Source organism: Ostrea edulis, chromosome 9 (genome assembly GCF_947568905.1).
Source record: "Ostrea edulis chromosome 9, xbOstEdul1.1, whole genome shotgun sequence".
Lineage (NCBI taxonomy): Eukaryota > Metazoa > Mollusca > Bivalvia > Ostreida > Ostreidae > Ostrea > Ostrea edulis.
Genome location: NC_079172.1, coordinates 11,960,447 through 11,972,706, shown reverse-complemented (window position 1 = coordinate 11,972,706; position 12,260 = coordinate 11,960,447). Strand labels below are relative to the sequence as shown.

The 12,260-nt window shown below is 34.8% G+C and overlaps 2 protein-coding genes across 9 annotated transcripts in view; one reads left to right on the top strand and one right to left on the bottom strand.

Annotated features, from left to right (window-relative positions):
• The first annotated feature begins 1,237 nt into the window (after window positions 1-1,237).
• Window positions 1,238-4,456, top strand: LOC125659690 (uncharacterized). 2 transcript variants are annotated; one of them, XM_048891433.2, is made up of 3 exons: window positions 1,239-1,845; window positions 2,076-2,290; window positions 3,124-4,456. In XM_048891433.2, the coding sequence occupies exon 3, from the start codon at window positions 3,154-3,156 to the stop codon at window positions 4,099-4,101; it is 948 nt and encodes a 315-aa protein (XP_048747390.2). In that variant the 5' UTR covers window positions 1,239-1,845; window positions 2,076-2,290; window positions 3,124-3,153; the 3' UTR covers window positions 4,102-4,456. The 2 variants fall into 2 exon arrangements, with proteins under 2 accessions (XP_056004506.1, XP_048747390.2); XM_056148531.1 differs by lacking the exon at window positions 2,076-2,290 and having other exon boundaries at window positions 1,238-1,845.
• Window positions 4,457-6,766: 2,310 nt separating this feature from the next.
• LOC125658066 (exocyst complex component 6B) overlaps window positions 6,767-12,260 on the bottom strand; it is a 29,874-nt gene continuing 24,380 nt past the window's right edge. For 3 of the 7 annotated variants that reach the window (XM_048889144.2, XM_048889145.2, XM_048889149.2), the window contains 5 exons: window positions 11,808-11,876; window positions 11,190-11,331; window positions 9,766-9,839; window positions 9,521-9,633; window positions 6,767-8,470 (listed from right to left, as the gene is read on the bottom strand). In XM_048889144.2, the coding sequence (XP_048745101.1) occupies window positions 8,338-8,470; window positions 9,521-9,633; window positions 9,766-9,839; window positions 11,190-11,331; window positions 11,808-11,876 (531 nt within the window). In that variant the 3' untranslated portion in view covers window positions 6,767-8,337. Of the gene's footprint in view, window positions 8,471-9,520; window positions 9,634-9,765; window positions 9,840-10,611; window positions 10,761-11,189; window positions 11,332-11,807; window positions 11,877-12,260 lie in introns of those variants that run through there. The other 4 variants (XM_048889146.2, XM_048889148.2, XR_007363574.2 and 1 more) reach the window with 3 other exon arrangements.

Sequence of the window (12,260 nt, the reverse complement as noted above, 5' to 3'; positions counted from 1 at the left end):
GTTTTTTGTGGGGATAGTTTAATTTCATGATGAGATAGTTTGATTTTCTTTGGGGTGGTTGATTGGGGGTGGTTTGATTTTCTGTTGGGATAGTTTGCTTTTCTTGTAGAATGGTTTGATTCTCTTGTGAAATGGTTTGAATTTATGCTGGGATGATTTGATTTTCTGTTGAGATAGTTTAATTTTCTTGTAGGATGATTTGATTTTCTGTGTACATAGTTTAATAATAATGAATCATTGATCTTAAAAACTGGTATACATGTAATTTAAAACTGAATCTTTGATAGTCTGATTTTCTGGTGACATGGGTTTGATTTCTGGTGGGGATTGTTGATTTTCTGATTCGATGGTTTGATTTTCTGGTTCGATTTTCGGGAAGAATGGTTTGATTTTTTGGTGGGATGGTTTGATTTTCTGGAGGTTGGGTTGGTTTAGTTTGATTTTATTCGGTGAGATAGTTTGATTTATTGGTGAGATGGTTTGATTTTTTGGTGGGATGGTTTGATTTTCTGGTGGTTGGATTTGTTTAGTTTGATTTTATTTGATGAGATGGTTTGATTTTTTGGTGAGATATGATTCGATTTTTTGGTGAGATGGTTTGATTATTTGGTGGGATGGTTTAATGTTTTGGTGGGATGGTTTGACTGTCCCTGCTGATATCATCTCAATCGATTAGTACCTGCAGAATATATAGAAAGATAGGAAAAAATCGTTCACGTAAATTTTGGTTGTGGTTGTTTTGGGGTAATATAGCGTGCTATATTGCATGATTTTCTTCTTAACCTTTGATGTAATCAGTGTGATATAATGGATCTGCTGGCACTCAGGAGGAGAGTCAACTCACTGACACGTGATCTGCAGAGTCAAATACGATCAGTTGAAGATCTCTAAAATACTCTACAAATTAAAATCTCCATCTTCATGGGTCATTCTTAATCACAGATTCTTTGTGTTTAGTGAACCCTCTTTTTACTGAATGTATTCAGTGCAATACAGACACGTAGCTATGAGAGAGAGCAGGCGGGGGAAAATACTGTCGTACCATTTAACAACTGTCTGACAATTGTCTAATTGAATGGGTTCAATTCATCGGTTGTGATGTTTTTTCACCACCATCAGAACGTAGAGGACAGCCAGCCAATTAATCGAACTTTGCATGTAATAATGAAAGAAAAAGTACTATGTCCAGTACGGGTACCCCCCCCCCCCCCCCCTGCTGCTATGTGCCTGCAATAACATATTTATACATGAAGTAATTCAAAGTCTTTATTGGAAAACAGTACGTGTTTACAAGACATACATGTATTTATAAACCGTTTTGAAGGACTATGTTGAGCATGAAAACGTTTAAAAATCCTTTTAATTTCTTTCCTTCATAAGATCTAGCTGGTGGGGTTTTTTTTTTTTTGTTTTTTTTTTTTTCTTATCCTTTTCATTTTTGTGCATGAATTTGAAACATTTAACATTCTTAATGGCCTAATTCAATCGCTTCTCGTTTATTTGATTTATAATTTTGAACAGTATAGATAGACGACAAATCAGTTAACCTATGTGGTGTGAAGGAATGCACAGTCTATTTAAATTTGTGCGTGTCGATATGTTAGTCTGTATAATAACTTATCCGCAATATAGGCCTGGTGTCTTTTCAAAATTAAGAAAACAATTGGCGTAGTTGTAATTGAGCGAGTCGGACCTTTAAATCGCGATAGGATTTTAATCAAACTTCATTTGGCACCTAATTGATACTAGTCCTTTCTAGTCAGTGCTGCTCATTTCAACGTTTAAATTCATATATTCAGTGATGGATGAAAAATCATCCTGAACACGTCTTGGCAACAAAAGCAGGTAAAACTTGATGTTATATGTCGCAATATGAAGTAATTTTGAATTCTGAATTGCTTTCAAATTTTCAATTGAACAATGTTTAGTTTGTTTGATAGACACACAAATTGACAGATTGATAATTGTGTTAAGTAAAAGTACACATTTTTAATTTCAATCACTTGGATATTGCAGATTAAATTGTAAATATTGAGTATACGTTTAAAGTGCTGGCGTTTTATCTGGTCTTGTAGGGCGACTAGCGAGGTTCGTGTTGAGCATTGATATGGTGACTCCGATTTATACCTAATCCTGGAGGCCGTGAACGATCTAAAGAAACGGCTAGATTAATCGTTAATCTCGTTGTCCGAAAAAGTTTCTGTAGTCAATCTGAATGTACTTAGCAACAAAAATAGCTCACTGTGTAGCAGGAATTCTTTATGGATGGACATAACCTTTGAAACCGGAGGTAACACTTTGCCACAAATTAATGTTAGAATTATACAATTGTGATGATATAGTTGATCATTAAGACGCGTGAAATTACAGTACCTAATCAATCAAATTCTGAACAAACAAGGACGGTGTTTTAACAATAACTGTATCTCCATACGCCGTCGATTTATGAACATTTTGGATTTAACTTAGGAAGTTTAGTTGACTCGAAGATAATCTTTGAAAGCAATTTACATATTCTAAAATCTATATAGCCGACTATCAAAATATTGAGTCTGTAGATATATAAACATGTTAGGAAAACTTTGTAATTATTAATATTTGTTGTTCTCATTGAATAAAAATAAGACTTAATTAAAGAGTTTTTCAAAGTAAATTTAATTTTACTGAAATGATTCCAAAAAGTACACAGTGCCCCATTAATTCAGGAGATACTTGTGCCGATGGAGTGGCCTGTCTTAGTCAAATACACTAAGTTTTATGTCTCGCGTAATCTGCATTGGATAATAAAATGAAATAATTTGGGAGGGAAATGGTATAATTAGTAAATAAAGTTTTAATTAATTTATCTATGGTAGTTATGCCCATTAGTGATAAACAATGTAGCAATCATGGCTGGCTGAGCGAAACAAAGGGTCTAATCGCTTTCTTTTAAAGTTCCTTCATTTTTCTACATGGTGGACTCTTTTGGAATTTCATATGGACTATAAAAGTGTAGTCCCATGTGACAGCCAGCACTATGGATGATTTTTAATTATTTCAAAGTATATTTAAGACATTATTCCTGCTGTACAAAAATTCGTACATGTAAACTAGTCGATAATGGTATATCCGAAATGATTTCAGATATGGCTGAAACGTGAGCGCCATTAAAACATGCCGGGTGACATAGCATCGCCGAATCTTCTGTTAGCCCGTCCAAAATCGAGCCCCAGTGTCAATCCTCCGACTAACGGAAGTAAACCGGGTACCAACGGAAGTGAGGATTACCATGTAGAGCTACTGGAATACGAATGGCCGGATCTTCCGCCCATCCCTCACATGAAGGATGCCATCACACGGGAACGAGTCAGCAGGGGCATTAGTTATATTCTGCCAATCGACAAGTCCCAGATCTCCATTAATAACCGTTATCGGACAGACCTCAGGGCAATGTTCCAAGAGCCTTACGCAAGTGATAAACTCAGGTTCGACGAAAACAAATTGAAATTAAGTGCAAAAATACATTTCGATACAAACACGGGGGATACGAAGTGGACACAAAAGTTGTTGAAGTCCGTACCAGTTGAGATTAATTCCGAGTCTGAGAAAATCAGAAAACTGTACGCCAGGTCCGCCCCGGCCGGCGGCTCCAGACGATCGGAATTCAATTTAGATCAAATGAAAACGAGATCAAGTCTTTATCTTCCTATGAAAACGCGAGCCCATCCCGAGGCTCAGAAACTTCGAAAAGAAGTGGAGAAAATTATTCAAAGTGTGCAAGAGGACGGCGAGGACTATAGTGATGACAGATTTAAGGAAAATGACGAGGAGACCAGCACAGCAAAGATTGCGATCGCACGTCCGTCGTTGGCGCATCACATGGCACGAACCAGTATTATGAGTAGCGCTAGTTCGCATTCCGCAAAATCACGATTAAAGCTTACAGCTGAAAATTTCAACAGCTACGAACAGCTTCAGAAAACGAAACCTCCCAGACCTCAGATACCCGAACTCCTCAAATCTCGCTACCTCAGTGCCGAAAAGAACCAGGGAATCTGGGAATGGCTCCACCACGGCGAGGAGATGACGGAATTCGAGTTCTTCTTGTCAGTATGTGGATAGTGGAAAGAGGTGGAAGGTGGAATCATGAAGGCTTCCTAAGTGGATAACGAAAAAAATGTGGAAGGTGAATTAATAAAAGCTTCCTAAGTGGTGGATTGTTAAATATTGAATCATACATACCTGTGTGCATATATATTCTTATTTTGCAAGTGATGATACGCGATCATACAAAAACACACACTCCAATACTTGATTGTGACTGCGAGTTCGTGTAATTTGCCGTACATTTGTATTTGCTTCGCTGTGCCAAATCCTCAACTGTGATGTAATAATCAAAATGTTACCATGTTATCAGGCCTACAAGATTAAAATAATATATTTTTCTTGTAAAATGCATTAAACATATTGATTTACACGTTTACGTACTATTATTTACGATACCAGCTTAAAAAAACATGCTGAAAATGTCACAGGGTGCGATTTCGAGAACTTTTGAATTTTCACAAAGGACCACGATACGTACTTTTAATTCTACGAATGTTTGGATACTGAAGACAAATTTCATGGTGTCAAAGGCGGTATTGTGTGCTTCTCATTTTAGGGGACCTGGGCCATCTGTAAGCCGTATTGTAAAGTGTAAGGTGCCATGGTACTGCCTGTCTGTCCTTCAAGTTTATATTATAACCTGTGCACAAGGATTCCCCTTTGTCGTAAAGAAATAACACACTGCAAAAATATTTTTGAAAGAACTGCCAACTCACGTAGTTAAACATCATGTAGGCAATAAAATTAATAACAGATCGCTTGAACAATAACGATTTTTTTTTCCTTATGGAGTTTAAATATAGACTTCAGGAAGATGGCAGTTGAGATAATAAGGTGCCCTTCTAACATCAGCTTTGTATTTTTATTCATATGTTGCTCTTTTGAAGCCCCTAAGATTGAACCCTCGATATACAACAAACCAGACCCAGTTTCGGTCCATTGTCTGGAAAGTTGGAACCGAGAATCCCCGAACACCAGGGGTACAAGACGGACGGCATGATAAATGTTGTTCTTCTAAATCGTTTGTTTAAGTTGAGTATTTACAGAAAACTCAATATCAGTGTATATTATACACCATGACTGAGGGCCTGAATAGCCCTCTGTCAATCGACATAATACAGGTCAGGGGGCAGACTGATTACAAGATGTTTGAGTCATGGTGAATATTGAACACGGGCTCGTTTATGAACACAAATAAATTCTTCAGAGTGTTGGAACTGGAAGATTATACTCTTTAAATGTATGACAGTCACAGATATTTCCTACTTTCATTTTTCCCTAAATGAGCAGATGTCCTCATATACAAGAAATGAGTCCAGACCAGTATTGTTTCGATCTATTTTATACAAGATGCTTGAACACATCATCACTAGCAGTATAATTAAACAAAATTCAAATCGACGCATGCACGATTTGGGTTTCCCGCGAGTCGCAACTCATCTTCACGCTCTAGGATCTTGCGAAAACAACTGACAGAGGCCAAACGAGAGTCTTTGACAAAGTGCCGCATAAGAAGCAAGCTACATTGTTTTACCCCCACGTGCACACGGATTTAAATAAAAGTACAATGCACCAGAGGTGGTATGAACTACACCAGAAAAAAAGAAAATAAGATCATTAGGATGGACTCGACCGATGCGGAAACGGCTTGCAAACTGAACCAGTTACTGAAAACTAGTGTATATATTTGAGTTTCAAGCGTTAGACTCAAACTTAAGTTAAAACGTGATAATCGACTAGTATACGTGAGCGGACAGTCATGGTTACACACCAAAAAGAATGGATGAGCTCGCATGTGCTTTATTTTTGGTAGAATTTCATACTTGATACACTCAATTAACAAAACATTCATCTGTTTTACTCTACATCGTCATAATGGCTGACTTCCTTTTAAAACATGGATGAAAATATAAATATTAGCAATATTTGTCTATCCATTTCAAAATTTCTCTCTTAGCTGAGTAGCTCAGTAGGTTAGTACATCCATCTGCTGAACTGTAGATCGCGTGTTCAAGTGCTTTTAAATTTTTCTCAGATTGCTTTCAACTAAAACAGCATTTTTTTTTACTGCATAAATTAAATTTAAGTTTTCAATTTCAAAATTTTTTAATTATCCTCCACTTTTCATCCATATCTGGTGTAACATATGTCCTTTATAGGTGGAACAAGTGTAATACTGAGGTAATGTGATTTGCATGTCAAACCACAATCTGATTAAAACCAGATCCTGAGATCCGCTCACTTAGATCTCTAGACTATTGTAGAGATTGTGAGCGTATTCTAGGATCTGATTTTAATCAGATTGGTCAAACCATAGACATAACTAAAACAGTTATCCCACAGTAATGTCCAAACTGTTGTAAAGCCTCTAAAGTTTAAGGACCAGTAATGACAACAACTGAACTCTTCTGGGATCAGCAAAATGAGTGCAGACTGGAGAAACATTGGCAGAGCTTGGGCATCTCGGAGTGCTCTTGTTCAAAATGTAGTCATGCACAATACAAATTATCTACCTTTATAAAGATACATGTAGCATAAAACTTGCATCGTAATTAATTTCATTTCTTTGCAGTTTTCTGTACACAAGGGAGTTTAGGAAGTCATGTGGTGTGGTGGCTTGAAGTCTCTAAATACTTATTTCCAACCAAGATTCCTGATGACATTAACATCAACAACCTGAATAATTCATTAACTTTTATTTTCTTATTTTCAAGCAAACAAATATCAACAAATACACATAATAAAGTGATTTTTATTATGATCACTCATAATATTGCACATTTTGGTAAATAAATATTGTGAAACCAACTTATTCCAAGCACTCAAATGTTTCTGCAGTTAAACAATCACATATATACCTACTGTTCTGGTCACCCCAAATATTTTTTCCATCAATGTTAAGTTTTGTTGTAATTTCAAATTGAACAATACCATGATAGTTTTCTTTAGAAGAAAGAAAAGAAATTATGATCCCCCCTCCAAAATTAAACACCCCCCCCCAAAAAAAAAACCAACAACAAAAAAACCAAAAAAAAAAAAAAAGAAGAAAAACAAAAAAAAAGAACACTCAACAACAAAAAATAAGAGAAAAACAAAAAATTTCATGATGTACACTGGTAGCTTTCAAAATGTTACCACAAACAAATTTAAATGCTATGGACAATATGACAAAATATATAAAAGTGGAATTGCATTATGTGTGATTATCAAAGACCCCTAACAACATCAAGATTTTCTGCATCATATCAATGCTAGGAAAGACAATCATCTGCAGTATCAGCTAGCATTACAAGTGTGACTCGGTGAAACAGAGCAAACGACCAGTCCATAAGCACATAGTACAATTGTTCATGAAAATTAGATCACAGTTTTAAGTTTGCTGGTACAAGTGTATATCTGACAAGTGTATACTGTAATGACAAATGATTTTCAACAACCAAAATATGAAAATTGCAATAGCAACTGAAACTCTGATGACTTTGTTTTCAAAAGCACTAGCATGTTTTTCCACAAGAAGCAAAAGTATGGTCAAGAAAAAACTCTGAAGTACGATGTCCACTTCATTTCAATCTTGCAAGATACCAAAACTTGCTGCCGTTCCCAATTAAATGCAGAGAAATATAATTAACTATATGCAAGGTGGAATATTTGTTATAAGTTCAATTCCCCGTACAACCCTGAAAAAATGAATTACAATACAGAAGTGAAATTTGAAAATGTTGCTATACATGAAATAGAGCCAAGCTAGCATATTAATAGATATGTGTACTGATAATGTACAAGTATATAGTCTATAAAGTACAAAAGGTTTTGGGTGTTGGGAAATACCAGATTCTCTTTAAGTATCCTGGATATGATCAGGCAATAAGTAACAAATTACATGTACAAAAGTACAGATAGACTTCCACCCAATGCCAGTGTAATTATACAAAAGTACAGATAGACTTCCACCCAATGCCAGTGTAATTATTTCAGAGTAGAAAACCATATGACAATACATATATCACATTGAACTCTCCCCAGACATTTTCACTTGATTCCATCACTAAATGATAATCCACTGTTGACTGTATTGCTCCTGGAATCAAAGTGCTGAAACTCTTAATCTGTAGGAAAAGCATAAAGGGTGATTTATCATGGTGAATCAGATAAAACCCTTTTCATCTTTGTATCTATCACACAAGTGTACACAGCCAAGTGTTCCAACTCCAATATTCATATCGAGGCTGTTCCATTCACTAATTCCAATATTCATATCGAGGCTGTTCCATTCACTAGACCACGGAGCTGCTTCAGAACAGTGTCTATAAGTTTTTTCTTGTCTCTTTCATTCTTTTTCAAAGCCGTAAATAGATTCTTCTTCTTATTGTCGGTATTGTTCAACCTAAAATGTAATGTCCACATCATTTACTCCATGTATGTTTTTTAAATATCAGATGGTATAGATAAGATAAGTTTATTCCAATTTTGGGCCCAGAGGGCATAACAGTAAGACATTTTATAAAGAAGGAAATTCAAAAAAGAAAGAAAGTTTACAACATTAACTACAGGTTACATAGACTGCAAACTGCATGTGGATGCAGCATGTTGGGGAAACAAGTGCATACATATATGAATTGCTAATCATGTATATATACAAGTAGATGGACAGTATCAGTATTATACCAATATATGAATAATAAACTATAATGATTTTTGCAGTTTTAAAGCATCACTTCTTTTTCTGAAAGTTTGCACTAAATATTCACTCAATTTGACAATTACTGGTTTGTCCTCATTAATCATCAACCAAGTAAATTTGTCCTTATTTGTTAGATAGATAAAATTTTTGTTGAGCTTGTATATACCATTAAAAAATATATTTCTCTCTTCAACATACATGTAGAATGGACAATCAGTAAGGAAATGAAATTCATCTTCAACACAATTAAGGTTACATAATTCACATATTCTTTTGTTTCTTTCTAAAGAAATCTTCTGGCCAGAATTGGATTTTGTAAATTCATGTATATTTTCTACATGTGGTTTTTCCTTGATATATATATATATATATATATATATATATATATATATATATATATATACACACACACACACACATATATACATAAATATATAAAATGTAAAATCTCAGATGCTATCACCTCAGTGGAATTTTGTCATCTCTCTTAGAAAACATACAAGCATAAGAATGAATAAGAGATATTGGAAATTATCAGATGCAGGACCCTTAAAAAAGCATCCATTCTTGACACCTTGTTGGGTAATATTTCTGGAAGGTTTGGTAATGTTAACAATGCAATGTCAGAAATAATTATCTAAACGTGTACTTAAACTGATCTATTGGCATCATAGCATTTTCACAATGATTCATTGCAATTTTGCAGGAATAGATTTTCTTTTCTTCAGTCATCTCCCCTTTACTTATACTTACTTTTCTAGTAAACTGATGGCATCACTTGGTTTGACTCGGATATACTTGGACGTGGGCTGACCATAATCTGCCAGATAAATGGACCAATCCCAATTGAGAAAGAGATCCAAGAGCTGAAAGATACAATTTCATTTCAGACATCATGGTTAAAGTCAACAGAATTTTAAAAAAAACCTCTAAGACAGTTGAAAATTGAAAGAGACAAAAATACTATATTATATGATGATAGAAATATTGGAAGTTACTTGTCTAAGATCAGCAAAGGCCATTAGAAGTGTTCCGTCTCTTGTTCCGGGTACAGGAGCAGAAGCTGCAAATTCTGAAGTAAAAACAAGATGTGTTTGTGAAACACTGATGCCCCTGGATTACAACAATTTGGAACTCATTTTAGAGAATAATTTTCAAAGTAGTTCAGAGGTCAATATCAAAGTAAACAAATTTGGTATGAATGGAAAGGTCTTCTCACAAGAAATGTACATGCTAAATATGAGAGCAGTGCCTTACTGTTTAAAAGATATGGCTTGTATTTGAATTTTATAAACATACATCAATGGTCAATGTAAAGGTCACCAGGTCAAAGATTTTGGTACCAATCGAAAGATCTTGCAAAAAGGAATAAACATGTCGAATATGAAAGCTGAACCTCTTGTGTTTTAAAGATATGACCAAAGTTAAAGGGTTTTTTATTTTGAAAATTTCAAATAAGTAGTTCAATGTTAAGGTCAAAAGGTCAACAAATCTGGTATCATTGGAGGGGTCGTTTCACAAGAAATGCACATGCCTAATATAAAGCAGTACCTCTTACAATCTGAAAGATATGGCTTATTTTGAATTTTCTAAAAGTAGGTCAAAGGTAAATGTCACCAGGTTAAAGATTTTGGTATGAATAGAAAAGTCTTCCCTCGAGGAATACACATACTACATATGAAAGGTCTATCTCTAATGGTTTAGAAAATATGACCAAGGTTAAAGTTTTTATTTGAAAATTTCCCAAAACAAGGTCAATGGTCAATGTAACAAACTCAACAAATCTGATATCACTGGAAAGGTCTTCTCAAAAGAAATGCACATGTTTAATATGAAAATAGCACCTCTTACGATTTGAAAGATATGGCTTGTATTCAAATTTTCTAAAAGTAGATCAAAGGTCAATGTGAAGGTCACCAGGTCAAAGATGTTGGTGTCAATGGAAGGTCTTGCCACAAGAATACACATGTACTAAATATGAAAGGTCTACTTCCTATGGTTTAAAAGATAAAGTTTTTTTTTGCCATAGACAAGACAGACATGCCCAGACGGACAAACAGGCCAAAAATGATATGTCTCTAAATCTTCGATTCCGGGGACATGATAATTCTACATTTCAAACATAAAAATAATTTGTTTTAGAATTTTCCCTCCAACAAATATCCTGCAATAAAATTTTAAGCAGTTATACTTGTTGGGCATTTATTTAAGCAGGATGCATATAATTTTTAAAGCCTTTGGTAATGAAGCAAGAGTACTAATTCATGGTTGCCCTAAAATCTGAAAATCTCTTATCACACATAATCAAACCAGAACAAGTGCTTTATCATGATTACACCAAGTGCATCAGATCCGATAAAATTTACATATGCTGAATTAAGTACGCCTACAGTATTTACCATACACACATTTTTTCACTTACGTTCACACTGAATAAGGTCAAGATTGAACTGCTGTAACGCCCCCATCGTGACCTGTTTGACATTGTTCTCCATGATGAACTCCAGTAATGACACAGCTACATGCTTACAGGCAGACATGCATGACGTTTTGGCAACCTTTTCCTGGAAGTCAAATAAGTATACTTTTACAAACAAAAAACCAAATTAAAAAACAGACTTTTGCTTGTTTCCTAATCCTATTGAATTATTCATTGAATAGAATATTGCTTAAACTAAATATGTTTACTATTACAATTAGTCAAAACCTTCTTCCAATTCTCTGTTTATTTCAACAATATCATCTTATCAAGTGAATTTGGAATATATATAGTGTAGGTTAGCAAAATCCTTACGGACAACATTTATGCAAGTCTGATTGAGTTAAGGAATAAATGTCTTGTTGTTTTTTTGTTTTTTGTTTACAGACAATGAGGTTTCATTGAAGCAGGTGGTACAAGAATCACCACTGTTTAAATCATTAATCATCCCCATCTACCCTAAAAACTAGACAGTTATGATAATTACAATCAGATACATATCAAGTTCTTTAATTTTTCAAAACTCAAAACTAAGATGATTTAAATATCAATAAAACATACTTCTTCCTTGAAAAGTGAAAAGCCGCATCTGCGGCATGTGCCACTTTCCATTCCAGCCCCGCCCACAACCTCATGACATATTTAAAACAAAGCAAATCTTTACTACATTCTGTGTCAAGGTTTCTGCCGCACTCTGCATTATGATCTTATATGGGCAAAACAGGATTGACTGTTTATATTTAAGACAAGCCACAGTAAGAAGCATCATATCATCAGCATACTTTAAACCAACTTTTATTCGCGGCTACTTTATTTCGCAATTCACCTTTGGTAAACTGGTTCGTGGCGAGTAATTTTCGTGCCTATGACAGACATTCAAGGACTGGATCACAACGAGAAATATTTGCGACAATGTTCTCATAAATCCAGTGAAATTTTATCACACGCGAATAAAAGTTGGTTTACAATATTGGAAAATTACCACAATTTTAATATAAAGTTGGATTATCATAG